The sequence below is a fragment of the Coregonus lavaretus genome (assembly GCF_964263955.1).
Source record: "Coregonus lavaretus genome assembly, chromosome: 20".
NCBI classification, from domain to species: Eukaryota; Metazoa; Chordata; class Actinopteri; order Salmoniformes; family Salmonidae; genus Coregonus; species Coregonus lavaretus.
The window spans coordinates 21,440,421-21,467,471 of NC_140007.1; the positions used below are offsets into that span (position 1 = coordinate 21,440,421).

Sequence of the window (27,051 nt, forward strand, 5' to 3'; positions counted from 1 at the left end):
AACACTTACCTCTGGAACGAAACAACATGCTTGACGGCATCTGCCTGAAAACCTGCCGACAGTACACGAAAACCACTAGCAAACTTACCAAAACGATTCAACTCCTTCCTGATTTGATCGTCCGTAATAAACAGAGGCAAATTTGCAACTACCACCCTAGTCGAAGGGGTAGAAAGAGGAGAAATTGGCACCAACACACCCCTTACAAATATTCCACTAGAAATGAGCCTACCCACCAAATTTGCTATTTTCATTAACACAACCACAGCTTTGTTCATTCTGGAAGCGGAATGTATAAATTCAGCTCCTACCTGTTTGCCGACCGCGAGCAGAACCTCCTCCACCTTAATTCCATTCTCGGGAACACACCTGAATCCATGCCGTAACGACAGCGTCTACTCCGTGCTAGGCTGCGAAGCCTTCGCTCACACCACACCGTTCAAAACCCCAGGAAACTAAACCTCTGTCCTCTTCCTCCCTAACTTTGAAAAAAAAAACAGTGTGTACCACTAAAACAAACAGTGCATTAACCCTCCACCATAGAAAATACAAATTGAAAGAAAAGACCAAGGAAATAATCAAGAAATTAGTTAGGACAGAGCCGTCCACACCAAACACTCTAACACTTTATTGGGTCTGGGAACCCACAACACAATAAACAGTCAAACAAACAAAAACATGGTTAAACATAAATTAAAAACACAACACCAAATCTTCCTCCACAGTAACTAAACACAACAGCCAATGTTATTAACCATTTTGTAGTAGGCAAACTCAACCCTCAGTCTCGCTGCCAACATCCCGTCCATCATTCCCACCACATCCACAGACCCCTGTCCCCGAATACTGTTCTTTCGTGTCTTCCAAATTGCTAATTTAGCTGCCACTGACACAAAGTTAAGCAAGAGAACTACACCCCTTCGACTAAACCTGTACTTTGGCCCAAATATAAACAGTTGGGAAGAGAAAACCTCTCCCAGAGCTGAGAACCAGCTAGTGATCAGGTCAATCATCCCGACCAACCTAGGACACTGTAAGAACAGATGTGTCAGAGTTTCAGACTCAGCACAGAATGGACACCCCTCCCCAACAGTAGAATCCAGGTGTACCAGATGCATATTGGTGGCTATAGCTCCATGTATTATCCTCCATTGGAGGTCAGCTATCCTCTTATCAATAGGCAGTTTATATACAGACCGGCAACAGCCTTTTGGGGAGGCACCTGGACCAAACACACCCTCCCACCTCGTCGATTTTACCCCTTCTAGGGAAGAAGCACGGGACACTTTTACATATATTATGTACATGGCCTTCTTTCCCAACGCCTTGAACTCCCCCAGCTCCGGGGTATCAAAGGAAAGCAGCATCCCCACATCCTCTTATCATGGCCCCGCCGCAGCACTAACATTCAGCGCAGGGAACACATAATCCAGACCCTCCATCCACCGATCAGAATTGGAAGTATCAGTCACATACTGCCGATGAAGTACTGGCAAGGAATTGCAGACCTTAGCTACGACCTTCCTCAGTAGGCGAGATGATCGGATCCCCGCTCTTTCTCCCAGCTCCTCCAACGATCTGCTCCTGCTCCGCATCAGATGACCCAGCTTGCTACACCCAACACCTAACAGGCATGAACATAGGCTGGCTGAACCAATAGCATGGGACTGGATGACAGTGTTATAAAAAATAGGCTCTTTAAACAGCCACATCCCTGGTGGCGTGCCGGCCTTACGGGACATGTCGAAAACTCTCCAAGCCTGCATAACAGACTCATAGAATGTCAGGCCAGACAAATCACCCCCCTCTAGCTTTAAGAGGAAAAGGTGCTTGTCTAAGCCCAAACAGCCCGCTCTCCTCATCAATGTGTAGGCTGTATCGACCCAGCTAGAACAGTCACTGTACAACAGTCTCTGGGCTGCTTGAAGCCGGAAAGCCATGATCTTAGAAGAAATGTCCACCAGGCCTTGCCCACCCTCGTGCAGTGGCAGGTACAGGGCTGCAGCTTTAATCCAATATTGTCCAGACCAGAAAAAATTGACAAGGGTCCTCTGAAGCTCTTGTATCAGGTGGCTGTAAAATCATTAGTCTATGCCACAGGGTAGAGGCGGCTAGGTTATTGCCTACCAGCACCCTTCCCCTATAAGATAATGTGGTCCTCTGTAGCTCAATTGGTAGAGCATGGCGCTTGTAACGCCAGGGTAGTGGGTTCGATCCCCGGGACCACCCATACATAAAAAATGTATGCACACATGACTGTAGGTGGCTTTGGATAAAAGTGTCTGCTAAATGGCATATTATATTATATTATAAGACAGCTGGGGTAGCACCCATTTCCACCTAGACAATCTGGCACACACCTTCTCCACTACCAGTTCTTTTTTTGAAAGACATCGGAGCCTAGAAAACCCCCCAAAAGTCTTCAGCCCATCTCTGCCCCACTGAAGCCCCCCTGGTAACCGTGGAGCGGACCCTATCTGAAGCTGACCTGCCCACAGCGATTCACTCTTTTCCCAATTAACTCTAGCTGAGGAGACCCCCTCATACACCTTTAAAGCGTTTGAAGGAACCTTAACATCCTCACCCCCGTAATAAAAACTGTCACGTCATCTGCATACGCAGACAGTGCTATCGTGGGACCCTTCATAACCCCTGGCACAGAGAAACCAGTAAGCCTTAAAAAACAAAACATTGGTTCAATTGCCAGACAATATAACTGTCCTGAAATTGGGCATCCCTGCCTAATACCCCTTTGGACAGGGATGGGGCAGCTCAAACCACCCCCACCTTCACCATACATGAGGCCCCAGCATACAGTAAACTCATCCAAGACAAAAAAACATCCCCAAACCCAAAGGCTTTCATTGTTTTGAACAAGTACTGGTGGTCCACACGGTCAAAAGCCTTCTCCTGATCCAAAGAAAGCAAACCCACATTCACATCAGACAGTTTACAAATGTCTAAAACATCTCTTATTAGAAACAAGTTATCAACAATAGAGCGGTCAGGTACACAGTAAGACTGGTCCTTGTGGACCAACAGCCCCAGATATTCTTTCAACCTGTTTGAGAGACACTTAGATATAATTGTTTATTCTGCACACAGCAATGCAACAGTTCGCCAGTTTTTTAAAAGAGCCAAATCTCCCCTTTTTTGGCAACAATGAAAGCACAGCACGTTGACAGGATACAGGAAGAGAACCCTCATGAAAAGATTCACACACCACTTCATAAAAATCTCCCCCAATAGACCCCCAAAAGTGCTTATAGAAATCAGATGGTAAACCATCGATGCCAGGGGCTCGGCCTGATGAAAGCTGCATAACTGCAGTGGACAGCTCCTGCAGAGTAATGTCAGAGTCCAAAGCAGCTCTCTGCTCAGGACCCAATTGAAGAAGTCCATGTAACAACTGTTCAGCACACAGAGGATCACAATCCTCCTCCTTGAAGAGGGCAGAGTAGAAATCCACGGCATGCTGGCGCATCTCACCTTCATCCGTGGTCACCTTCCCATCAGGGAGACAAAGGCAGACCATCTGTTTGCGTTGCAATGTCGACTGCCCTAGGTAAAAAAGAAAACGCTAAGAGCATCCATATCCTTGAGGGTAGCAAAGCGAGACCTAATCAAGGCACCCTTCACTCTTTCATGTAAAACGACCTCAGTTCATGTCTCTTGTCCTGTAAGTTCATGACTAGTCTGGGATCATTCTGAGTGAGCAACTTCAATTCAATAGATTTGATGTCCTGTTCAAGGGCCCTTGTAGTCTCTTTAACTTCAATACTAGACAGAGCAGTATACTGTTGACAAAACACACGTATTTGGGCCTTTCCAACCTCCCACCATTGTCTCAAGGACTCAAAATTCCATTTAATATCCCTCCATTCTTCCCAAAACAACTAAATATTTTCAAAAAACATGCCGTCATGTAATAACTTAACATTAAAATACCAATAAGGTGATAACCTTTGTGGACAGGACAAGTGAATATCAACAGTAACAATATGGTGATCAGAAAACCCCACAGGAGTAACGTCACACCTTCCAACCCTACCACAGTAGTGCTCAGATACATACAACCTGTCTAACCTTGCTGCACTGACACAACCTTCATTAACTTTTAGCCATGTGTACTGCCTAACTTTTGCATTTCTTACTCTCCACTCATCAGAAATCTCAAACTCAGTTAGTAGACCAGACAGACAAATTGCTGACCGCAGGTGAGGTTCTTCGGCAGTGTGATCAACAGTAAAATCCACTGTACAGTTCCAGTCCCCCCCTAAAACCATACACCCCTCTTGGTCACACTGTCTTAAGGTTTCCTTTATTTGATTAGGAGCATAAACATTTTTTAAAAACATTTTTATTTTTTTAAACATCCGCCGACCAATAAAACCCGTCCCTTGACAATCTCTGTTGTAGATACCACAGTCACCCCTAAGCCTGAGGAAAACAAAATTACCACCCCAGCACTGAAATTAGTACGATGATCAAGTATATGCTGCCCCTCCCACCACATGTCCCAGTCAACCTCATTAGCCTCATCACTATGTGTAGAAAAACTACATTAAGCCTTTTCTGTTTTATTACTTCTAATACCCAAGCCCTCTTATTCCTGTCCCTTCCCCCATTAATATTGAGAGAACCCACACTTAGTACCTCCATATAGAAAAGAGAAAGGACAAACAGAAGAGACCACAGAGAAACCAGACAAAGAGACAAAAAGCACCCTATGAGGCATGATAATCATCATTTTAATTTTCTCTTAACCTTACCACGTTTCCCACTACCGTTTCCTCAAGCGGAAACACTTCTTCAAACTCAACTGGTCTAACCCCACAGCTGACCTCACAAACTTACCAACATCTGGAAGTCTGCCAATTTAACAGATTTCCCAAAAGTCTGGTCCAGGAACCCATTTACCTCATCTAGATTGTAAATTGAGTCATCTCCAGCTGCTATCATATCAACAGGGATATCAGAAATGTCCATATCCTTCTCCTGATCCTCCTCAACTGAGGCCACAGACCCCTGACTCCCCTCTGCCACATCCCTCTCAACACTCCCCACTTGCACCTCATCACTTGTACCGGGCATCTCCTCCACTGCCTGGGAAACTAGCCCCACCTGAACCCACTCCTGTACCCCATTACTGGTAATGGACATCTCCTCCACTACCTGGGAGACTAGCTCCAACTGAACCCCCTCCTGTACCCCATCACTTGAAACGACATAACTTGTTTCAGAGCCAGGTGTTTGCAACCCAACAGGACAATTTTAATTGAACTTGCAAATTTCCCAAACCGCAATAACTCACGCTCCAATAGCTCATTGGGAATAAACGGCGGTACATTCAAAATCGTTACCCTTGTTGACGGAGAAAGAAGCAGCGTAACTTCAATAAACATACCTTTAACAAGTACGCCATGCTCAACCATCCGATCGACAAGACGCTCTTCTTTAAGAAAAACCACCACCGCTTTATTCATCCGCGACGCATAAGCAACATTTTCATAGCCCACCTTCTCTCCGACGCCGATCAGAAACTCCTCCACAGTGACAGTAGCTTCAGTAACACACCTGAAGCCGTGCCGAAGTGACAGGGACGGCATCCCCATGTGGGTCGCCATCCCCACCAAAACCAGGGCAATTCCAACAAGAAATACAATATACCTAATTCTACCACACAAAGAAAACAACGTAATCATGCATAGAAAAAGGAAAACCACAAAGAAAAGGAAACACAGGTGATCTAACTCCAGACACCACTCGCTCATACAATTCCCAGCATGCACCAAACACTCCCAGTATGCAGAGAGAGAGAGAGAGAGCACAACACTGTATATATACATAATATGACATTTGAAATGTCTTTATTCTTTTGAAACTTCTGAGTGTAATGTTTACTGTTAATATTTATTGTTTATTTCACTTTTGTTTACTATCTACTTCACTTGCTTTGGCAATGTTAACACACGTTTCCCATGCCAATAAAGCCCTTAAATTGAAATTGAGAGAGAGAGAGAGAGAGAGAGAGAGAGAGAGAGAGAGAGAGAGAGAGAGAGAGAGAGAGCCAATTGCCCTTTATGGTTGTGAGGTCTGGGGTCCGCTCACCAACCAAGAATTTACAAAACGGGACAAACACCAATTTGAGACTCTGCATGCAGAATTCTGCAAAAATATCCTCCATGTACAACGTAAAACACCAAATTGTCACGATCGTCGTAATGAGTGGACCAAGGCGCAGCGTGAAATGCGTACATCTTTTATTGAGTACTATTAACAATAACAAAACAACAAAACGAAACGTGAAGTCCTTGGTCATAAACACAAACCTACACGGAACAAGATCCCACAAATGACAAGTGCAAAACAGGCTGCCTAAGTATGGTTCCCAATCAGAGACAACAAGACACAGCTGCCTCCGATTGGGAACCACCCCGGCCAACACAGAAACACACGATCTAGAAAAGAACACATAGAAAACAAAACATAGACACTACACATATAAACTATTATATTATAGGCGCGGACTGCGACCGCGCCAACTAAACCCAACAGGGGAGGGGCCGGGTGGGCATTCCGCCTCGGAGGCGGATCCGGCTCCGGGCATGACCACCACCCTCTAACTACCCCCCCGTAGCACCCCTGGTCTGGTCCCGCTGGCTGGAGCTGGACTGGACATCGGTGGAGCAGATTGCTTAGGCTCCGGTGTGGAGCAACTGACCGGTACCTGACCAGGCACCGGTGAAACAGGCACGGGCTGTGCCGGACTGACGACGCGCAACACAGGCTTGGTGCGGGGAGCAGGGACGGGCCGGACCAGGCTGGCGACGCGCACAACTGGCTTGGTGCGGGGAGCAGGCACGGGCTGTGCCGGACTGACGACGCGCACCACAGGCTTGGTGCAGGGAGCAGGGACGGGCCGGACCGGGCTGGCGACGCGCACCACTGGCTTGGTGCGGGGAGCAGGAACGGGCCGGACCGGGCTGACGACGCGCACCACTGGCTTGGTGCGGGGAGCAGGAACAGGCCGGGCCGGGCTGGCGACGCGCACCACAGGCTTGGTGTGGGGAGCAGGAACAGGCCGGGCCGGGCTGGCGACGCGCACCACAGGCTTGGTGCGAGGGACAGGAACAGGCCGGGCCGGGCTGGCGACGCGCACCACAGGCTTGGTGCGAGGGGCAGGAACAGGCCGGCCGGGCTGGCGACGCGCACCACAGGCTTGGTGCGAGGGGCAGGAACAGGCCGGGCCGGGCTGGCGACGCACATCACAGGCTTGGTGCGAGGGACAGGAACAGGCCGGACCGTACTGGGAACACACACCACTGGCCTTGTGCGGGGATCAGGAACGGGCCGGACCGGACTGGTAACACACCCCAGTACCTCTCGCCGTGCCTCTACACTCTCCTTCCCTCTAATGACCAATGGCCCCCGTAACCTGGTGGCCTTCTCTCCTAGTCCACAATCTCGCCCTGTAGCTGCCTCCAGCAGCCCCGTCGTCCATGCCGTGTGCCCCCCCCAAAAAAAATTATTGGGGTTGCCTCTCGCCTGTCCGACGAAGACACTGTTGGCGCCGTACCTCCTCTCTCGCCAGGGCTTTAACTTTAGCCCATGGCCCTTTGCCCGTGAACATGTCCTCCCAGGACCACCATTGGCCCACCTGGGCCATCGCCAACCTCTCCAGCTCCTTACCCGGCGTTTGCTCCTGCACACGCTGCTTGGTCCTTGTATGGTGGGATCTTCTGTCACAATCGTCGTAATGAGTGGACCAAGGCGCAGCGTGAAATGCGTACATCTTTTATTGAGTACTATTAACAATAACAAAACAACAAAACGAAACGTGAAGTCCTCGGTCATAAACACGAACCTACACGGAACAAGATCCCACAAATGACAAGTGCACAACAGGCTGCCTATGTATGGTTCCCAATTAGAGACAACAAGACACAGCTGCCTCCGATTGGGAACCACCCCGGCCAACACAGAAACACACGATCTAGAAAAGAACACATAGAAAACAAAACATAGACACTACACATATAAACTAACACCCTGGCTCAACATATAAGAGTCCACAGAGCCAGGGCGTGACACAAATAATGCATGCAGAGCAGAATTGGGCCGATACCCACTAATTATCAAAATCCAGAAAAGAGCCATTAAATTCTACAACCACCTAAAAGGAAGCGATTCCCAAACGTTCCATAACAAAGCCATCACCTACAGAGAGATGAGCCTGGAGAAGAGTCCCCTAAGCAAGCTGGTCCTGGGGCTCTGTTCACAAAAACAAACAGACCCCACAGAGCCCCAGGACAGCAACACAATTAGACCCAACTAAATCATGAGAAAACTAAAAGATAATTACTTGAGACATTGGGGAAAAAAAACACAGATCAAACAATAATGCTATTTGGCCCTAAACAGAGAGTACACATTGGCAGAATACCTGACTACTGTGACTGACCCAAACTTAAGGAAAGCTTTGACTATGTACAGACTCAGTGAGCATAGCCTTGCTATTGAGAAAGGCCGCCGTAGGCAGACATGGCTCTCAAGAGAAGACAGGCTATGTGCACACTGCCCACATAATGAGGTGGAAACTGAGCTGCACTTCCTAACCTCCTGCCAAATGTATGACCATATTAGAGACACATATTTCCCTCAGATTACACAGACCCACAAAGAATTCGAAAACAAACCCAATTTTGATAAACTCCCATATCTATTCGGTGAAATACCACAGTGTGCCATCACAGCAGCAAGATTTGTGACCTGTTGCCACAAGAAAAGGGCAACCAGTGAAGAACAAACACCATTGTAAATACAACCCATATTTATGTTTATTTATTTTCCCTTTTGTACTTTAACTATTTGCACATAATATGACATTTAAAATGTCTTTATTCTTTTGAAACTTTTGTGAGTGTAATGTTTCACTTTTGTTTGTCATCTATTTCACTTGCTTTGGCAATGTAAACATATGTTTCCCAATGCCAATAAAGCCCCTTAAATTGAATTGAAATTGAATTGAGAGAGAGAAAGAGAGAGAGAGAGAGAGAGAGAGAGAGAGAGAGAGACAGAGAGAGAGAGAGAAAGAGAGAGAGAGAGAGAGAGAGAGAGAGAGAGAGAGAGAGAGAGAGAGAGAGAGGCACAGATGTTATCTAGGCTATACTCTATGTCCTCATGAGATTCATAAACTAAATCAAACTTCGGTTTCCCAGAACTGCTTCACAGAATGATGTCTCTCTTCAATTAGAATGCACCCAGTTGGATTCAGTTAGTCAGCTCAGGGATGACAGTGATTGTTTATCCTGGCTTGCATGCACATAATATGCAGTATTTACTAATCTCCTTGGAATAGGAGATTATGAGTTACTGAATGTCTCTCTCTCTGTCTCATTTCCCCTGTTCCTCCCTATTTAAACTAAGCCCTGCTCCTTGTGAGAGCTGTGTCAGCCCCAGGTCTAGTCTGGGCATGTGGGCATGTTCCTAAAGACTTGACTATCTAAGAGACATTCCAGCAACCTCTCTTTGTTCAGAGGCCAGGTTGTTATCACATGTTTGGCACAACTAAAAAGTTACAGATTGTACCAAAACTGTCCCAACAATTACCTGTGAATTTGCAAAAAGCCTGGGAAAATAAATACCAGTGGTGAAGCCTTCGGCAGTGTGCTACAGTGTTGTTAAGTTATACTGAGAACTCTCTCTGCCACAGACACAGGAAGTTATGCTTTGCAAAGCCTCTAGGGCACAATAACACAAGGCAACTGTGAGAGCATGAGGATCATGTAAAGCTACACTATCAATCATATTATCTCTCTTTCTTTACGTCGCCTCCAGCCTGACAGATACAGCTTTCCCCTTCTGTTTCGTAGTTCTCTGAGGTCAGGTATCAGGGTGTGTATGGGTGCGTTTGTGTTAGTTCGTCATGCCCCATTTGGAAGTGTGTCTTTCTCTGGTGCTGTGACTCACAACAACACAGCCATGTTTCCTCTCCTCTGTACGGGTTCTGATGTTGACACCAGAGCTATGCCGTTGGTGTGGCGACCTCCGGTGTCCCAGGTGTCAGTGTGTCATGATGTCATGATGCCATGATGTGTACTGTAAACCCTGTGGCGTTAACCTCATTATGTCCCTGGCTGGGTGGGATTTGATGCAGTGGCAGCCAGGGTAAGACAGGGCTTTATAGCCCTTGGCGGCCCTGGGTGGCCTGGAATCAGTGTTATTGAGAGGAGCAAAAGCAGGCCTGTGGCCATTAGGCCGGGATCACTGGAGCTGGCGGTGGGGTGGAATACCACTGGGTGAGAAGACAGGGAGCAGCGCAGCACACACAGACCCAGTCAGATACTATGCTAGCTGTGGGTGAGATGCGGACAAGGACTGTCTTTCACAGACAGGGGAGCCAGAGGACTGAGTGCTAAGAGACTAGCGTTACTCCTTCTCTCTCTCAGCTGTCAGTCAGGTGGTGGTGGGTTGAGTGGTGTGGGCTGTCAGAGTGGTCTAGACCATTCGTGACAATGCTATGTGTGGTTCTAGGGTGGGGTTGATGTACAGTATTAGCGCTCTACTACTGACCGAGCTACCAGCTGGACACAGCATCCATCCCACTTGACCACTAGCATGTGACTAGGGTTGCAAAATTCCAGGAACTTTCAATAAATTCCCTGGTTTTCCAGAAATCCTAGTTGGAGGATTCCGGAATGCATCCTTATTCGCTCCTGATTCCGGGAATCATCCAACCGGGATTTCTGGAAAACCAGTTTTATTTATTGAAATAATTTTGTAAGTCTAGTCACATGCTAGTGGTCAAGTCTGAGAAACTCCCCGTCTTTCTTTCTTTCTTTCTTTCTTTCTTTCTTTCTTTCTTTCTTTCTTTCTTTCTTTCTTTCTTTCTTTCTTTCTTTCTTTCTTTCTTTCTTTCTTTCTCTCTCTCTCTCAATCCCTTTCTCTATCTCTCTCTCTCTCTCTCTATCCCTTTCCCCTTTCTCTCTATCCCTCTCTATCTCTTTCTGTCTATATCCCTTTCTCCCCCACCCCCCCCACCCTTTCTCTCTCTGTCGCTGGAGAAGATGGCTGCCGTTTTACAGCCCTCTAACCAATTGTACTATTATGTGTGTTTTTCCATGTTATTTGTAATTTATTCTGTACATAATGTTTCTGCCACCGTCTCTTATGACCAAAAAGAGCTTCTGGATATCAGGACATCAATCCTATTAGCCAATGTTCAATAATTTGAAAATAAATTGGACAACCTAAGATTACGGTTATCCTACCAACGGGACATTAAAAACTGTAATATCTTATGTTTCACTGAGTCGTGGCTGAACGACGACATGGATAACATACAGCTGGCGGGATATATGCAACATCGGCAGGATAGAACGGCTGACTCCGGTAAGACAAGGGGTGGTGGTCTGTGTATATTTGTAAACAACAGCTGGTGCATAAAATCTAATACTAAGGAAGTCTCAAGGTTTTGCTCGCCTGAGGTAGAGTATCTCATGATAAGCTGTAGAACACACTATTTACCAAGAGAGTTTTCATCTATATTTTTCGTAGCTGTCTATTTACCACCACAAACCGATGCTGACACTGGCATTGCGCTCAGTGAGCTGTATAAGGCCATAAGTAACCAGGAAAACGCTCATCCAGAGGCGGCGCTCCTAGTGGCCAGGGACTTTAATGCAGGGAAACTTAAATCCGTTCTACCTAATTTCTACCAGCATGTTAAATGTGCAACCAGAGGAAAAAAAACTCTAGACCACGTTTACTCCACACACAGAGATGCGTACAAAACTCTCCCTAGCCCTGCATTTGGCAAATCTGACCATAACTCTATCCTCCTGACTCAGTTAATAAGGAAGTGGTCAGATGACGCAGATGCTAAGCTACAGGACTGTTTTGCTAGCACAGACTGGAATGTGTTCAGGGATTCTTCCGATAGCATTGAGGAGTACATCACATCAGTCACTGGCTTCATCAATAAGTGCATCGATGACGTCGTCCCCACAGTGACCGTACGTACATACCCCAACCAGAAGCCATGGATTACAGGCAACATCCACACTGAGCTAAAGGGTAGAGCTGCCGCTTTCAAGGAGCGGGACTCTAACCCAGACGCTTATAAGAAATCCCGCTATGCCCTCCGACGAACCATCAAACAGACAAAGAGTCAATACAGGACTAAGATTGAATCGTACTACACCGGCTCTGACACTCGTCGGATGTGGCAGGGCTTGAAAACTATTACAGACTACAAAGGGAAGCACAGCCGCGAGCTGCCCAGTGACACAAGCCTACCAGATGAGCTAAATCACTTCTATGCTCGCTTCGAGGCAAGCAACACTGAAGCATGCATGAGGGCATCAGCTGTTCCGGATGACTATGTGATCACGCTCTCCGTAGCCGATGTGAGTAAGACTTTTAAGCAGGTCAACATTCACAAGGCTGCAGGGCCAGACGGATTACCAGGACGTGTACTCCGAGCATGCGCTGACCAACTGGCAAGTGTCTTCACTGACATTTTCAACATGTCCCTGACTGAGTCTGTAATACCAACATGTTTCAAGCAGACCACCATAGTCCCTGTGCCCAAGAACACTAAGATAACCTGCCTAAATGACTACCGACCCGTAGCACTCACGTCTGTGGCCATGTAGTGCTTTGAAAGGCTGGTCATGGCTCACATCAACACCATTATCCCAGAAACCCTAGACCCACTCCAATTTGCATACCGCCCCAACAGATCCACAGATGATGCAATCTGTATTGCACTCCACACTGCCCTTTACCACCTGGACAAGAGGAACACCTACGTGAGAATGCTATTCATTGACTACAGCTCAGCGTTCAACACCATAGTGCCCTCAAAGCTCATCACTAAGCTAAGGACCCTGGGACTAAACACCTCCCTCTGCAAATGGATCCTGGACTTCCTGACGGTCCGCCCCCAGGTGGTAAGGGTAGGTAACAACACATCTGCCACGCTGATCCTCAACACGGGGGCCCCTCAGGGGTGTGTGCTCAGTCCCCTCCTGTACTCCCTGTTCACCCATGACTGCATGGCCAGGCACGACTCCAACACCATCATTAAGTTTGCAGACGACACAACAGTGGTAGGCCTGATCACAGACAACGATGAGACCGCCTATAGGGAGGAGGTCAGAGACCTGGCCGTGTGGTGCCAGGATAACAACCGCTCCCTCAACGTGATCAAGACAAAGGAGATGATTGTGGACTACAGGGAAAAAAGAGGACTGAGCACGCCCCCATTCTCATCTACGGGGCTGTAGTGGAACAGGTTGAGAGCTTCAAGTTCCTTGATGTCCACATCACCAACAAACTATCATGGTCCAAACATACCAAGACAGTCGTGAAGAGGGCACGATAAAGCCTATTCCCCCTCAGGAGACTGAAAAGATTTGGCATGGGTCCTCAGATCCTCAAAAAGTTCTACAGCTGCACCATCAAGAGCATTCTGACTGGTTGCATCACCGCCTGCTATGGCAACTGCTCGGCCTCCAACCGCAAGGCACTACAGAGGGTAGTGCGTACGGCCCAGTACATCACTGGGGCCAAGCTTCCTGCCATCCAGGACCTCTATATCAGGCGGTGTCAGAGGAAGGCCCTAAAAATTGTCAAAGACTCTAGCCACCCTAGTCATAGACTGTTCTCTCTGCTACCACACGGCAAGCGGTACCGGAGCGCCAAGTCTAGGTCCAAAAGGCTTCTTAACAGCTTCTACTCCCAAGCCATAAGACTCCTGAACAGCTAATCATGGCTACCCAGACTATTTGCATTGGATTTGTTTTCAAATTCTTTGTGGGTCTGTGTATTCTGAGGGAAATATGTGTCTCTAATATGGTCATACATTTGGCATACATCTCTCTCTCTCTCTCTCTCTCTCTCTCTCTCTCTCTCTCTCTCTCTCTCTCTCTATCCCTTTCTCTCTCTCTCTCTCTATCCCCCCTATCTCTCTCTCCATCCATTTCTCTCTCTATTCCTTTCTCTCTCTCTACCCCTCTCTCTCTCTCTTTCTGTCTCTCTCCCTTTCTCTCTCTCTATTCCTCTCTCTCTCCCCTCTCTCTCTATCCCTCTCTATCCCTTTCTCTCCGTCCCTTTCTCTCTCTCTCAATCTCTATCCATCCATTTCTCTCTCTTTCTCTCTCTCTCTTTCTCTCTTGCGATGTCTCGCTCTCTCTCTCTTAACATGGAATTATCGTATTTGTTGAGGATCAATTTCTGATCGGTTTGATCTCCGTAGGATTGTTTCTCTCACACACGTCAACAAACACACACGGTTTTCTCACACACATGTGCACTTCCCCAAACACTTCCCCAAACACAGTGTACAGCGCCATACAGCACCTCAGGACTGCAGTCCTCAGCATTCTGTGGAGCATCCAGAAGCAGGAATCCTCCCATTTTGTGTGTTTAAGTGTGTAAGTGAGTGTGACCTGATAGTAGGGCCAAAATATATAACTTTAGTTTCTATGCCTGTATTATGTCCTGATGCTTTGTTAGCTGTCAAAGAGCATTTCATGTCGTTGAGGGAGGATTCTCAGGACAGTGTGCAAAATGGAAAATTGTTGGTCGACTTTCTGTCTAAAAAAAAATTGTAAACCGTGGCAGGGATTGTTTTTTATACACCTTTTTAACAGAAACCAAATGTGTGTCTTTGTGAGCTTTTAACATTTCTGAGAGGTCTTAGCAGGTGTGTGGAGTGATATTTCATTTGTTCCCTTTGTGAGTGAGTGTGAGTGCCTTGCTTTCTTTACTGACAGGTTTAACAGGTGTGTGTGTGTGTGTGTGTGTGTGTGTGTGTGTGTGTGTGTGTGTGTGTGTGTGTGTGTGTGTGTGTGTGTGTGTGTGTGTGTGTGTGTGTGTGTGTGTGTGTGTGTGTGTGTGTGTGCGTGCGTGCGTGCGTGCGTGCGTGAGCGTGTATGTGTGGGTGGGTGGAAAGCTCCTTAATAGGTAGTTTGGTGTGAATGTGAACTGTTGAACCTGTGGTTAATGAGATTTAGGCCCACTACATGTCACTGCCTTATACTGGGATTAAAAGTGTGTATATAGAGCTGCTATGCACTGGGCCCTCAGGAGAATGGGTGACTTAGAAAGCATATTTGTGTGTCTGATTTTGTGCTGATGTACATGTGGGTGTGAGTATGTGTTCATTGGGTGTGCGAATGATGTGTAGCTATGATTGATTGATTGTCCAGCTTGTGTAATATCTGTAAACCTGTTTACGCAAGAGCCATGCCCGTGTATATATAATGCAGCCCTCAACAGTATCCTGTGTTTATGTTTCTCTCTCTCTCTCTCAATTCAAAGGGGCTTTATTAGCATGGAAAACATATGTTTACATTGCCAAAGCACGTGAAATAAACAATAAACAAAAGTGAGAATAAACAACATTAACAAAAAACAATTCTAAATTAACAGTAAACATTGCACTCACAAAAGGTTCAAAAAGATAAAGACATTTCAAGTATTATATTATCAGCTATGTACAGTGTTTTAGCAATGTGCATATAGTTGTAGCACAAATAGTAGGGGAAGATAAATATTGTTGGTATTTACAATGTTGTTTGTGCTCCACTGGTTGCCCTTTTCTCATGGCAACGGGTCACAAATCTTGCTGCTGTGATTGCACATTGCGGTATTTCTATTAACAGATATGGGAGTTTATCAATGTTGGATTTGTTTTCAAATTCTCTGTGGGTCTGTGGGAAATATGTGTCTCTAATGTGGTCATTTGGCAGGAGGTTAGGAAGTGCCTATGGCGGCCTCACTCAATAGCAAGGCTATGCTACTCTCTCTCTCTCTTTCTCTCTCTTTCTCTCTTTTTTTTTTTCTCTCTCTCTCTCTCTCTCTCTCTCTCTCTCTCTCTCTCTCTCTCTCTCTCTCTCTCTCTCTCTCTCTTCTCTCTCTCTCTCTCTCTCTCTCTCTCTCTCTCTCTCTCTCTCTCTCTCTCTCTCTCTCTCTCTCTCTCTCTCTATCTATCTTCCAGGTGGGCCAGTGGAGGAGAGGCTGCTTAATCCCTGGCCTGGCTCCTTTGTTTGGCCTCTCCATGAGGAGATTAGAACCTGGGAGCTGGGACCAGGGCCCGGGCCTCTCTGTCAGCCAGCCTAGGGAGAGTACCCCCTAGTAGGCCATGGCCCCAGCTTCCCCTGCCTCTCTGTCCACTGGCCTGAAGGTTAGCCCTGGAGCTCACCCAACCATGGTCAGCAGGAGAGCAAGGGCTCAGGGAAAGGTGTTAAACACACCGTCCTTCTCCACTTACTTCAATCCCTCAGCCACCTGTGGATGTAATCTATGTTTAATCCTGGGTCACTCTCACCGTGTGTATGGAGGCCTGAGTGGCTGTTTTAGGCAGGAGTTGTGGATACTGTAGTTTCAGTGAAGTAGCTCCTGGCTTAGGGCTAGTAGGTATCAGTAGCTGCTGCACCTGTTGTTTACTCTACAACAGAACGAACTAACTCAGGTCTGACTCAGCTACTCTGTGGAATGGCTGTATGCTTTGGACCAGAAAGCCCTCACACACACACAAATGTGCCCGTACTGTACACACCCAGACTCATACACAAAGACCTTTGGTCCGTGTTCACATAGCTGATCAAAAATATGAGTTATCATCAGTGATTTTCCAAGTTCAAGAACAAATACTCCTTTGACCTACAGTGCCTTCAGAAAGTATTCATAGCGTTTGACTTATTCCACATTTTGCTGTGTTACAGCCTGAATTCAAAATGTATTCAAAATAAAAATATATATATATCACCTACCACAATACCCCATAATGACAAAGTGAAAACATGTTTTTACATATTTTTGCAAATGTATTGAAAATAAAATACAGAAATAGAATTTACGTAAGTATTCACACCCCTGAGTCAATACATGTTAAAAGCTCCTTTGGCAGCAATTACAGATGTGAGTCTTTCTGGGTAAGTCTCTAAGAGCTTTGCTCACCTGGGTTGTACAGTATTTGCACATTATTCTTAATACAATTCTTCAAGCTCTCAAGTTGGTTGTTGATCATTGCTAGACAACCATTTTCAAGTCTTGCCATAGATTTTCAAGCCGATTTTAGTCAAAACGTAACTAGGCCACTCAGGAACATTCAATGTCGTCTTGGTACTATAAGCAACTCCAGTGTATATTTGGTCTTGTGTTTTAGGTTATTGTCCTGCTGAAAAGTGAATTTATCTTCCAGTGTCTGTTAGAAAGCAGACTGAACCAGGTTTTCCCCCAAAAAAATCCTTAGTCCTTGCCGATGACAATCATACCTATAACATGATGCAGCCACCACCATGCTTGAAAATATGAAGAGTGGTACTCAGTGATGATGTGTTGTGTTGGATTTGCCCCAAACATAACGCTTTGTATTCAGGACATAAAGTTCATTTCTTGGCCACATTTTTTTCAGTTTTACTTTAGAGCCTTATTGCAAACAGGATATGTTTTGGAATATTTTATATTCTGTACAGGTTTCCTTCTTTAATTTAGGTTAGTATTGTGGAGTAACTACAATTTTGTTGATCCATCCTCGGTTTTCTCCTATCACAGCCATTAAACTCTGTAACTGTCACCATTAGTCTCATGGTAAAATCACTGAGCGGTTTCCTTCCTCTCCAGCAACTGAGTTAGGAATGACGCCTGTGTCTTTGTAGTTACTCTGTGTATTTATACACCATCCAAAGTGTAATTAATAACTTCACCATGCTCAAAGGGATATTCAATGTCAGTTTTTTTTTTTTACCCATCTACCAATATGTGCCCTTCTTTGCGAGGCATTGGAAAACCTCCCTGATCTTTGTGGTTGAATCTGTGTTTGAAATTCACTGCTCGACTGAGGGGCCTTACAGATAATTGTATGTGTGGGGTACAGAGATGAGGTAGTCATTCAAAAATCATGTTCAACACTATTATTGCACACAGAGTGAGTCCATGCAACTTATTATGTGACATGTTAAGTACATTTCTACTATTGGCTATTTGAAGAATCTCAAATATAAAATATATTTTGATTTGTTTAACACGTTTTTGGTTACTACATGATTCCATATGTGTTATTTCATAGTTTTGATGTCTTCACTATTATTCTACAATGTAGAAAATAGTAAAAATAAAGAAAAACGCTGGTATGAGTAGGTGTGTCCAAACTTTTGACTGGTACTGTAATTCCACTTGGACATTATGGGGTATTGTGTGTGTGGCCAGTGACACAAAATCTCATTTTAATCTATTTTAAATTCAGGCTGTAACACAACAAAATGTGGAAAAAGTCAAGGGGTGTGAATACTTTCTGAAAGCACTGTATTTTTCAGTAGCACTGGTCATACAGTACAGTCTTCCAAAACTTGACTACATTTCCCATGTTCCCCCTCTCTCCTCTCTAGCTGTGACTGGGTGGAGATCTTGGAGCCGCGCTCGCGGGAGCGCATGTACGTGAACCTGGCCTCAGGGGAGTGTGGCTGGGAGCCCCCCCCAGGCGTCGCCGTGCGCCAGTCTGACGGCAACCAGTGGTGGGAGCTGTTTGACAGCCACAACAATCGCTTCTACTACTACAACAGTTTAAGCCAGCAGACGGTTTGGCACCGGCCCCAGGCCTGCGACATTGTGCCACTGGCCCAGCTACAGGCCATGAAGAGGAGCTCAGAGACGGGCCTGAGCGGCCCCATCAAGCCCCAGAGAGGGGGAGGAGAGGGCCGCCGCACACCCCTACCTAACCAGGCCTACCCCATGCCCCCCTCCCAGGACCCTGACAGCAGCGGGAGGTCGACCCCGTCTAAGGGGCTCTGTGACAGCCTGGAGAACAGGAAAGATACCCCCAGGTAACCTCTCTACCATAACATACACCATAAAGATTTACAAAGTATACATCCACTTACAGTATTTACTCAGCTTGACCACAGCTAGTCAACTCACTGCCGCACTTCATATAGAGCTGCAGTCAGTTTTAGAATGTGTGGCAAGTAATAATTTAGTCCTAAATATATCAAAAACGAAAAGCCCAGAACAGAGCAGCACGGCTGGCCCTTAAATGTACACTGAGTGCTAATATCAATAACATACATGTCAATCTCTCCTGGCTCAAAGTAGAGGAGAGATTGACTGCATCACTACTTGTCTTTGTGAGAGGAATTGACGTGTTAAAAGAACAAAACTGTCTGTTCAAACAGCTAACACACAGCTCAGACCTAGGGCTGTTACCGTGACCGTATTACCACCACACCAATGGTCACGGTAATTAGGCTTCTCCAAGCTTTGATGCTTCTGATGGTCATTAGTAGCCTACCAAACTTGCTAACTGCCTGGTACCCCACACTCTATTGTCCCTCTAATCGAAAATCTAATCAAACACTTCATGAGAGCCCATGAGCTCATGTTGCGCAACATTTCTATAGGCTATGCAATTGCGTGAGAAAACAGAGTGATGACCTCTATTAAAAAGAGGAGGATCCCATCAGCTTTCTATAGACTAGGCCTAGTATATTTATTTCTCAACTTTCCTAATATTAAGCATTTGGGGAAGTTAATTTTCACCATAAAATTGCACCTTTATAATAAAAGCATTACATGCATAATCGCATTTGTGGTCACTTTTGAGAATGGTGGTTTCCTGCTAATGGAACATTCATGCTTATAGCCTAATGCAGTGTGCGCATTGCTGCGCTTATAATGTGAAGAAATAGCCTAATAGTTTATCAACATTTTAAGCTAAACTTTCTCATCTGTTGCGTCAGGCTCATTGCTTAAAACAGGTTTTTTGATGCTAGTGGTTGTATTAATTTTGGATCCATCGCATCCCACAACTGTCCCAGACTATGTTTGGAATATTTATTTCTCGCACAGAATAGAATAGGTCAACTTTTGTACTATGGGGGATAGTAGATTGACATTGGCTAGTGCTTTTGCTGTTCGTTAGGCCTACTCATCTTGTTGGCTGACGAAAAGTAAATGTGGACATCTCTTCCAATATCTTCAATATGCGCCTCGGAATTGGATAAGGAGACACGCAGTTGTGTCCCCGATGTGTCTGTCTTCACTTGTAGCCTGTGAGAAAGACCCAATCAAGTGACTGAGAGCTATGTGAGTGAGAGGTGCTTCGGCACGCAGCCGGGAGAAGGGAATTATAATTATTATATTCAGCCCAAGGGGGTATTACGGCCACACAAAGCCGGGAAATTCGAGGCATTATCAAGTGCTTGTCAAATTTTGAATGAGAGACTGATGAAGTGTGTACAGCCTGCTCAAAAAACTAAGCAGAGCTCATGCCTTTCATGCAACTTTTTTCAAATCATTGTGTCGCATCATGCAGACTTAGAATGTATTAAAAATCAAAACATATAGCCCAACATTTGTATCACAACTGAAGTTACTTAAATAACTCTAAATTAAGCATATAGGAGTACCTGTTTCTTTGTTAACCGCTCAACACAGAATAGCCGCATGTGAGCCCTCCATCAAATCGTTTGGAGGAAATATCCTTTCTATATTATTCAGCTATCTTCAATTGTATTCTTCATACTATAAAATAATATAAAATAATGCCATGGAATTCTAAGCAAATCTTGTCTGCTACAGTTGAAGTCGGAAGTTTACATACACCTTAGCCAAATACATTAAAACTCAGCTCAGTTTTTCACAAATCCTGACATTTAATCAGAGTAAAAATTCCCTGTCTTAGGTCAGTTAGGATCACCACTTTTTTTTAAGAATGTGAAATGTCAGAATAATAGTAGAGAGAATTATTTCTTTCAGCTTTTACTTCTTTCATCACATTCCCAGTGAGTCAGAAGTTTACATAAACTCAATTAGTATTTGGTAGCATTGCCTTTAAATTGTTTAACTTGGGTCAAACGTTTCGGGTAGCCTTCCACAAGCTTCCCACAATAAGTTGGGTGAATTTTGGCCCATTCCTCCTGACAGAGCTGGTGTAACTGAGTTAGGTTTGTAGGCCTCCTTGCTCGCACACGCTTTTTCAGTTCTGCCCACTAATTTTCTATAGGATGGAGGTCAGGGCTTTGTGATGGCCACTCCAATACCTTGACTTTGTTGTCCTTAAGCCATTTTGCCACAACTTTGGAAGTATGCGTGGGGTCATTGTCCATTTGGAAGACCCATTTGCAACCAAGCTTTAACTTCCTGACTGATGTCTTGAGATGTTGCTTCAATATATCCACATAATTTTCCTTCCTCATGATGCCATCTATTTTGTGAAGTGCACCAGTCCCTCCTGCAGCAAAGCACCCCCACAGCATGATGCTGCCACACCCGTGCTTCACGGTTGGGATGGTGTTCTTCGGCTTGCAAGCGACCCCCTTTTTCCTCCAAACATAACGATGGTCAGTATGGCTAACAGTTCTATTTTTGTTTCATCAGACCAGAGGACATTTCTCCAAAAAGTACGATCTTTGTCCCCATGTGCAGTTGCAAACCGTAGTCTGGCTTTTTTATGGCAGTTTTGGAGCAGTGGCTTCTTCCTTGCTGAGCAGCCTTTCAGGTTATATCGATATAGGACTCGTTTTACTGTGGGTATAGATACTTTTGTACCTGTTTCCTCCAGCATCTTCACAAGGTCCTTTGCTGTTGTTCTGGGATTGATTTGCACTTTTCGCACCAAAGTACGTTCATCTCTAGGAGACAGAACTCCTTTCTGAGCGGTATGACGGCTGTGTGGTCCCATGGTGTTTATACTTGCATACTATTGTTTGTACAGATGAACGTGGTACCTTCCGGTGTTTGAAAATTGCTCCCAAGGATGAACCAGACTTGTGGAGGTCTACAATTGTTTTTCTGAGGTCTTTGCTGATTTCTTTTGATTTTCCCATGATGTCAAGCAAAGAGGCACTGAGTTTGAAGGTAGGCCTTGAAATACATCCACAGGTACACCTCCAATTGACTCAAATGATGTCAATTAGCCTATCAGAAGTTTCTAAAGCCATGACATCATTTTCTGGAATTTTCCAAGCTGTTTAAAGGCACAGTCAACTTAGTGTATGTAAACTTCTGACCCGCAGGAATTGTGATACAGTGAATTATAAGTGAAAGAATCTGTCTATAAACAATTGTTGGAAAAATTACTTGTGTCATGCACAAAGTAGATGTCCTAACCGACTTGCCAAAACAATAGTTTGTTAACAAGAAATGTGTGTAGTGGTTGAAAAACGAGTTTTAATTACTCCAACCTAAGTGTATGTAAACTTCCGACATCAACTGTAAATGAACTAGTGTAGCCCACAGCCATATGGCATAGCCAGATCAGTGTGCTATTCTGTTCTTCTGAAATAGACTACATTTTCTTCATATCATGTTTCTTTAGACCTGTCTAAAATAAATAATGGATTTTTTGTGATGTTGTAGGCTATATTACATGGATTTAAAATGTAGATGTTCCAAAGGTCTGCATCAGTGGCTTGTAGGCTATGTGTGAAAGCCAGGAGATGCTAAATGTGTTTATGTTAATTGAGACCGGCAGTTATTTGCTTGACAATCACCGGCTGCCAAAATGTCATGACCGCCACAGCCCTACTCAGACCCACATACATACCCCACAAGACATACCACCAGGGGTCTCTTCACAGTCCCCAAATCCAGAACAGACTCTGGGAAATGCACAGTACTACATAGAGCCATGACTACATGGAACTGTATTCCACATCAAGTAACTCAAGCGAGCAATAAAATCTGATTTAAAAAACAGATACAACAACACCTCACGGCACAACACGGGCATTGAAGAGACACACACACAAACATTCACTCTAACACACGCTCTCTACACACACACACACATTATAATGTTGTGGTATTGTGCATATTATATTGTTAATTTGTAATATTAGATTAATAATGTGTTGTATGATGTATTGTTTTATTTATGATGCAAGCTGTTGTGTTTTGTTGTGATGTGACTGTTTTAACCCTGTTTGGACCCCAAGAAGAGTAGCTGCTGCCTTGGCATGCATGGGGAATCTAATAAATACTAAATACTAGCCTGAGTCAACCCTAGATACAATATAAGCTCTGTCCATGTAGTTGAGGGATTCATCCTATAGTCTACTCTGCTGTGCTTCCAGGAAGGCTGACTCTGCAGCCGTATGATCTCAGTGTCAGTTAGCTGGGCTTATCCCAACCTTCATCTACAGACGTATTACTGTGGATTAAGACTCATGCCGTGCTCAACCACATGGATCTGTCATTTCACTTTTGCCTGGCTACAGCCAGGCCTGCTCTGCCATGACACAGCCTTATCTACTCTATATCACATACATGAGACGGCTCTCCTTCCTCCTCCAGTTAAATACTGTATGGGCGACTCTCACAGGTGCTGTGTCAGCTTCATTTAAACAGAGAGAGAAAACATTGAAAGAGATGTAGGTGAAGCGGATAATATAAAATTAGATGTCTAGACGAGATAAAGATTGAGAGGTAGGAGGAGAGAGTTTTAACAGATAGAGTCACAGGAGAGACAGAGAAAAGAGGTTTGAGATAAACGAGGACAGAGAAGGAAGGATGGTCAGGGACATGGAGGATGTCCTCAGTGTTTTGGAGAGCTGTCAGTGTTGATGAACATGAGAGGCCTGCTATAATGAGATTGTCTGCAGATGATAATGGAATTGTTTAGTCGCATTGTCTTTGGTCAAATCTGCCCATGTGTTTCCAGGATGAAAATCCTGGGCTGGGAGCAAACTTGATGAGCCACATAGCTGCTAACCTCAGGGGCCAGGCTAGATCTGAGCCTGTCTGTCTGAGCACGGGCCAAACTGTCAGCATAGGAGTTTATACAATTTAGTACAAGCTAACTTGGTGTAATCGCTAACTTTGAGCCCAGGCAATTTCTGCTTTGCTAACTGACAGCCAGGCTAGCTTGTAGCTAACTTAGTGATTAAGTGAGTGAAGAAAATTGGTTCTGTGAAAGTTCCCAGAAAATGTGTTAGGTTAGCAGCAAATGTTCTCATAACAAACAAACTGTCCAGTCGGGCTGATAATCATAGAATGTTTGTATAAAACATTTGCCTGATGTTGCAAGTACATTCCTAGCGAATGTTCTGGGATCTTTCACAGAAACAATTTTGGTTTGCTGGGAAAACATTACTGGTACATAGCGTTATTACATTACCTGGAAACCTAATGAGAAGTTTGGGGGAATGTTCTATGGTGGTTGTTACATTTCTGTGAATGTTAGGAGAACATTTGAGGGGGAAAAAATATTTTGTTATCAAAAAAAGTATTTATTTTGGGATGTTATCATCCTAATGTTAGATAAAATCCTATCTGGTTCTGGGAATGTTCTGGGAATGTTCCCGGTTTGCTGGGCTTACGACTACTAACACTCTTTATGCTTTAAGCTATGGCTGATCGCTAGGCTAACTCAGAGCACATTTTGCAGTATGAAAGAAAATCTGATGAAGTTTGTTTTTTCTCCACTGAAGTGATTTCACATCTTGTTTTACTTGGCAGCTCTCTTTAGCGAGGGATGGAGATGACATTTTGATTAATTTTTTTCTGGAGCTTTACAGATTTACTGTTTATTCTCCTCTTCCCATCTCTTTCCTGTGTGGAACGTGACAGAGTGTGTGCCTTACGCCTTACCTCTGGGAGTGGGCGACTCACACTGTAGCCCTCAAACACAACACATACAGACCACAGTCAGACAGGAAGGAGATATGCTCCAATCATGGGGAATTACTTAATATATCCTTCTTTACCCTCTTTCTCACTTTCCCTATTCAGACAGGAAATGCTGTGTGCTGCTGTCTTTCAAACAGGAGCCGTATGAGAGCTGCATAGGAACAACTCAGGTGTCTAGTGCACTGCCTGGCACACGGCCAACTACGTTACATTGAATCGCTTAATATTTTGCCAACATGGCTGTTTTAGTTCCTCAAACATATGTTGACCCTTTGACACACACTCCCAAGTTTGCAAACACAGTACACACGCACGGACACGTGCGCACGCACACACACAAACACAGGCACACACACCTGTCAGTGTTAGAGTGAGGGGACCGGTAATGAGTTGTAGTGATGGTTTAGACGTTACTGAATCACTTCCTCCAACTGAATAGTTCCATACTCAGGCCAGTACAGTAGGAGTGCCCATATAAGGACTGCAACAAGCATAGGGTCTCTCTCTCTCACTCTCTCTCTCTCGCTCTCTCTCTCTCTCTCTCTCTCTCTCTGCCCCTATGAGACGGAATGACTCAGAGAAGGGTATTGAGTGTTCTGGCTCCCCCATCAGTGAACCCAGAATAAGCACTCAGCCTCTTACAGACAGGTCTCCCAAAGGCCACTTACTCAGCCCTCTGCTGAAGTGGAGGTGTTGGGCTTGGGGGTCTTGAGGGATCCTAGGGGGTCCTGCTGCCCACAAGGCAGAATGAAGAATGCTGATATGTCCAGAGGGAGGGCTACTGTTACTCCAGTTTATACAGAAAACGAATTTACCCCTCACGTTAGAAAGGGGTCTGTGTGTGTGTGTCAGTGTGTACAGTACCAGTCATAAGTTTGGACACGCCTACTCATTCAAGGGTTTTTCTTTAGTTTTACTATTTTCTACATTGTAGAATAATAGTGAAGACATCAAAACTATGAAATAACACATATGGAATCATGTAGTAACCAAAAAAGTGTTAAACAAATCAAAATATATTTTTGATTTTAGATTCTTCAAAGTAGCCACCCTTTGCCTTGATGACAGCTTTGCACACTCTTGGCATTCTCTCAACCAGCTTCACCTGGAATGCTTTTCCAACAGTCTTGAAGGAGTTCCCACATATGCTTAGCACTTGTTGGCTGCTTTTCCTTCACTCTGCAGTCCAATTCATCCCAAACCATCTCAATTGGTTTGAGGTCGGGTGATTGTGGAGGCCAGGTCAAATAGCCCTTACACAGCCTGGAGGTGTGTTGGGTCATTGTCCTGTTGAAAAACAAATGATAGTCCCACTAAGCGCAAACCAGATGGGATGGCGTATCGCTGCATAATGCTGTGGTAGCCATGCTGGTTAAGTGTGCCTTGAATTCTAAATAAATCACAGACAGTGTCACCAGCAATGCACCCCCACATCATCACACCTCCTCCTCCATGCTTCACGGTGGGAACCACACATGCGGAGATCATCCATTCACCTACTCTGCGTCTCACAAAGACACGGCGGTTGGAACCAAAAATCTCAAATTTGGACTTGTCAGACCAAAGGACAGATTTCCACCAGTCTAATGTCCATTGCTCGTGTTTCTTGGCCCAAGCAAGTCTCTTCTTCTTATTGGTGTCCTTTAGTAGTGGTTTATTTGCAGCAGTTCGACCACGAAGGCCTGATTCACGCAGTCTCCTCTGAACAGTTGATGTTGCGATGTGTCTGTTACTTGAACTCTGTGAAGCATTTATTTGGGCTTGCAATCTGAGGCTGGTAACTCTAATGAACTTATCCTCTGCAGCAGAGGTAACTCTGGGTCTTCCTTTCCTGTGGCGGTCCTCATGAGAGCCAGTTTCATCATAGCGCTTGATGGTTTTTGCGACTGCACTTGAAGAAACTTTCAAAGTTCTTGAAATGTTCCGTATTGACTGACCTTCATGCCTTAAAGTAATAATGGACTGTCATTTCTCTTTGCTTATTTGAGCTGTTCTTGCCATAATATGGACTATGTCTTTAACCAAATAGGGCTATCTTCTGTATACCACCCCTACCTTGTCACAACACAACTGATTAGCTCAAACGCATTAAGAAGGAAAGACATTTAATAAATTAACTTTTAAAATGGCACACCTGTTAATTGAAATGCATTCCAGGTGACTACCTCATGAAGCTGGTTGAGAGAATGCCAAGAGTGTGCAAAGCTGTCATCAAGGCAAAGGGTGGCTACTTTGAAGAATCTCAAGTATAAAATATATTTTGATTTGTTTAACACTTTTTTGGTTACTACATGATTCCATATGTGTTATTTCATAGTTTTGATGTCTTCACTATTATTCTACAATGTAGAAAATAGTAAAAATTAAGAAAAACCCTGGAATGAGTAGGTGTGTCCAAACTTTTGACTGGTA

The 27,051-nt window shown here is 44.9% G+C and overlaps 1 protein-coding gene across 1 annotated transcript in view; it reads left to right on the forward strand.

Annotated features, from left to right (window-relative positions):
• Window positions 1-27,051, forward strand: part of LOC311147461 (rho GTPase-activating protein 39-like) — a 117,615-nt gene that overhangs the window by 33,404 nt on the left and 57,160 nt on the right. Inside the window, exon 2 of the mRNA XM_084184164.1 lies at window positions 18,402-18,836. Within this exon, the coding sequence (XP_084040290.1) occupies window positions 18,402-18,836 (435 nt within the window). The remainder of the gene's footprint in view (window positions 1-18,401; window positions 18,837-27,051) is intronic.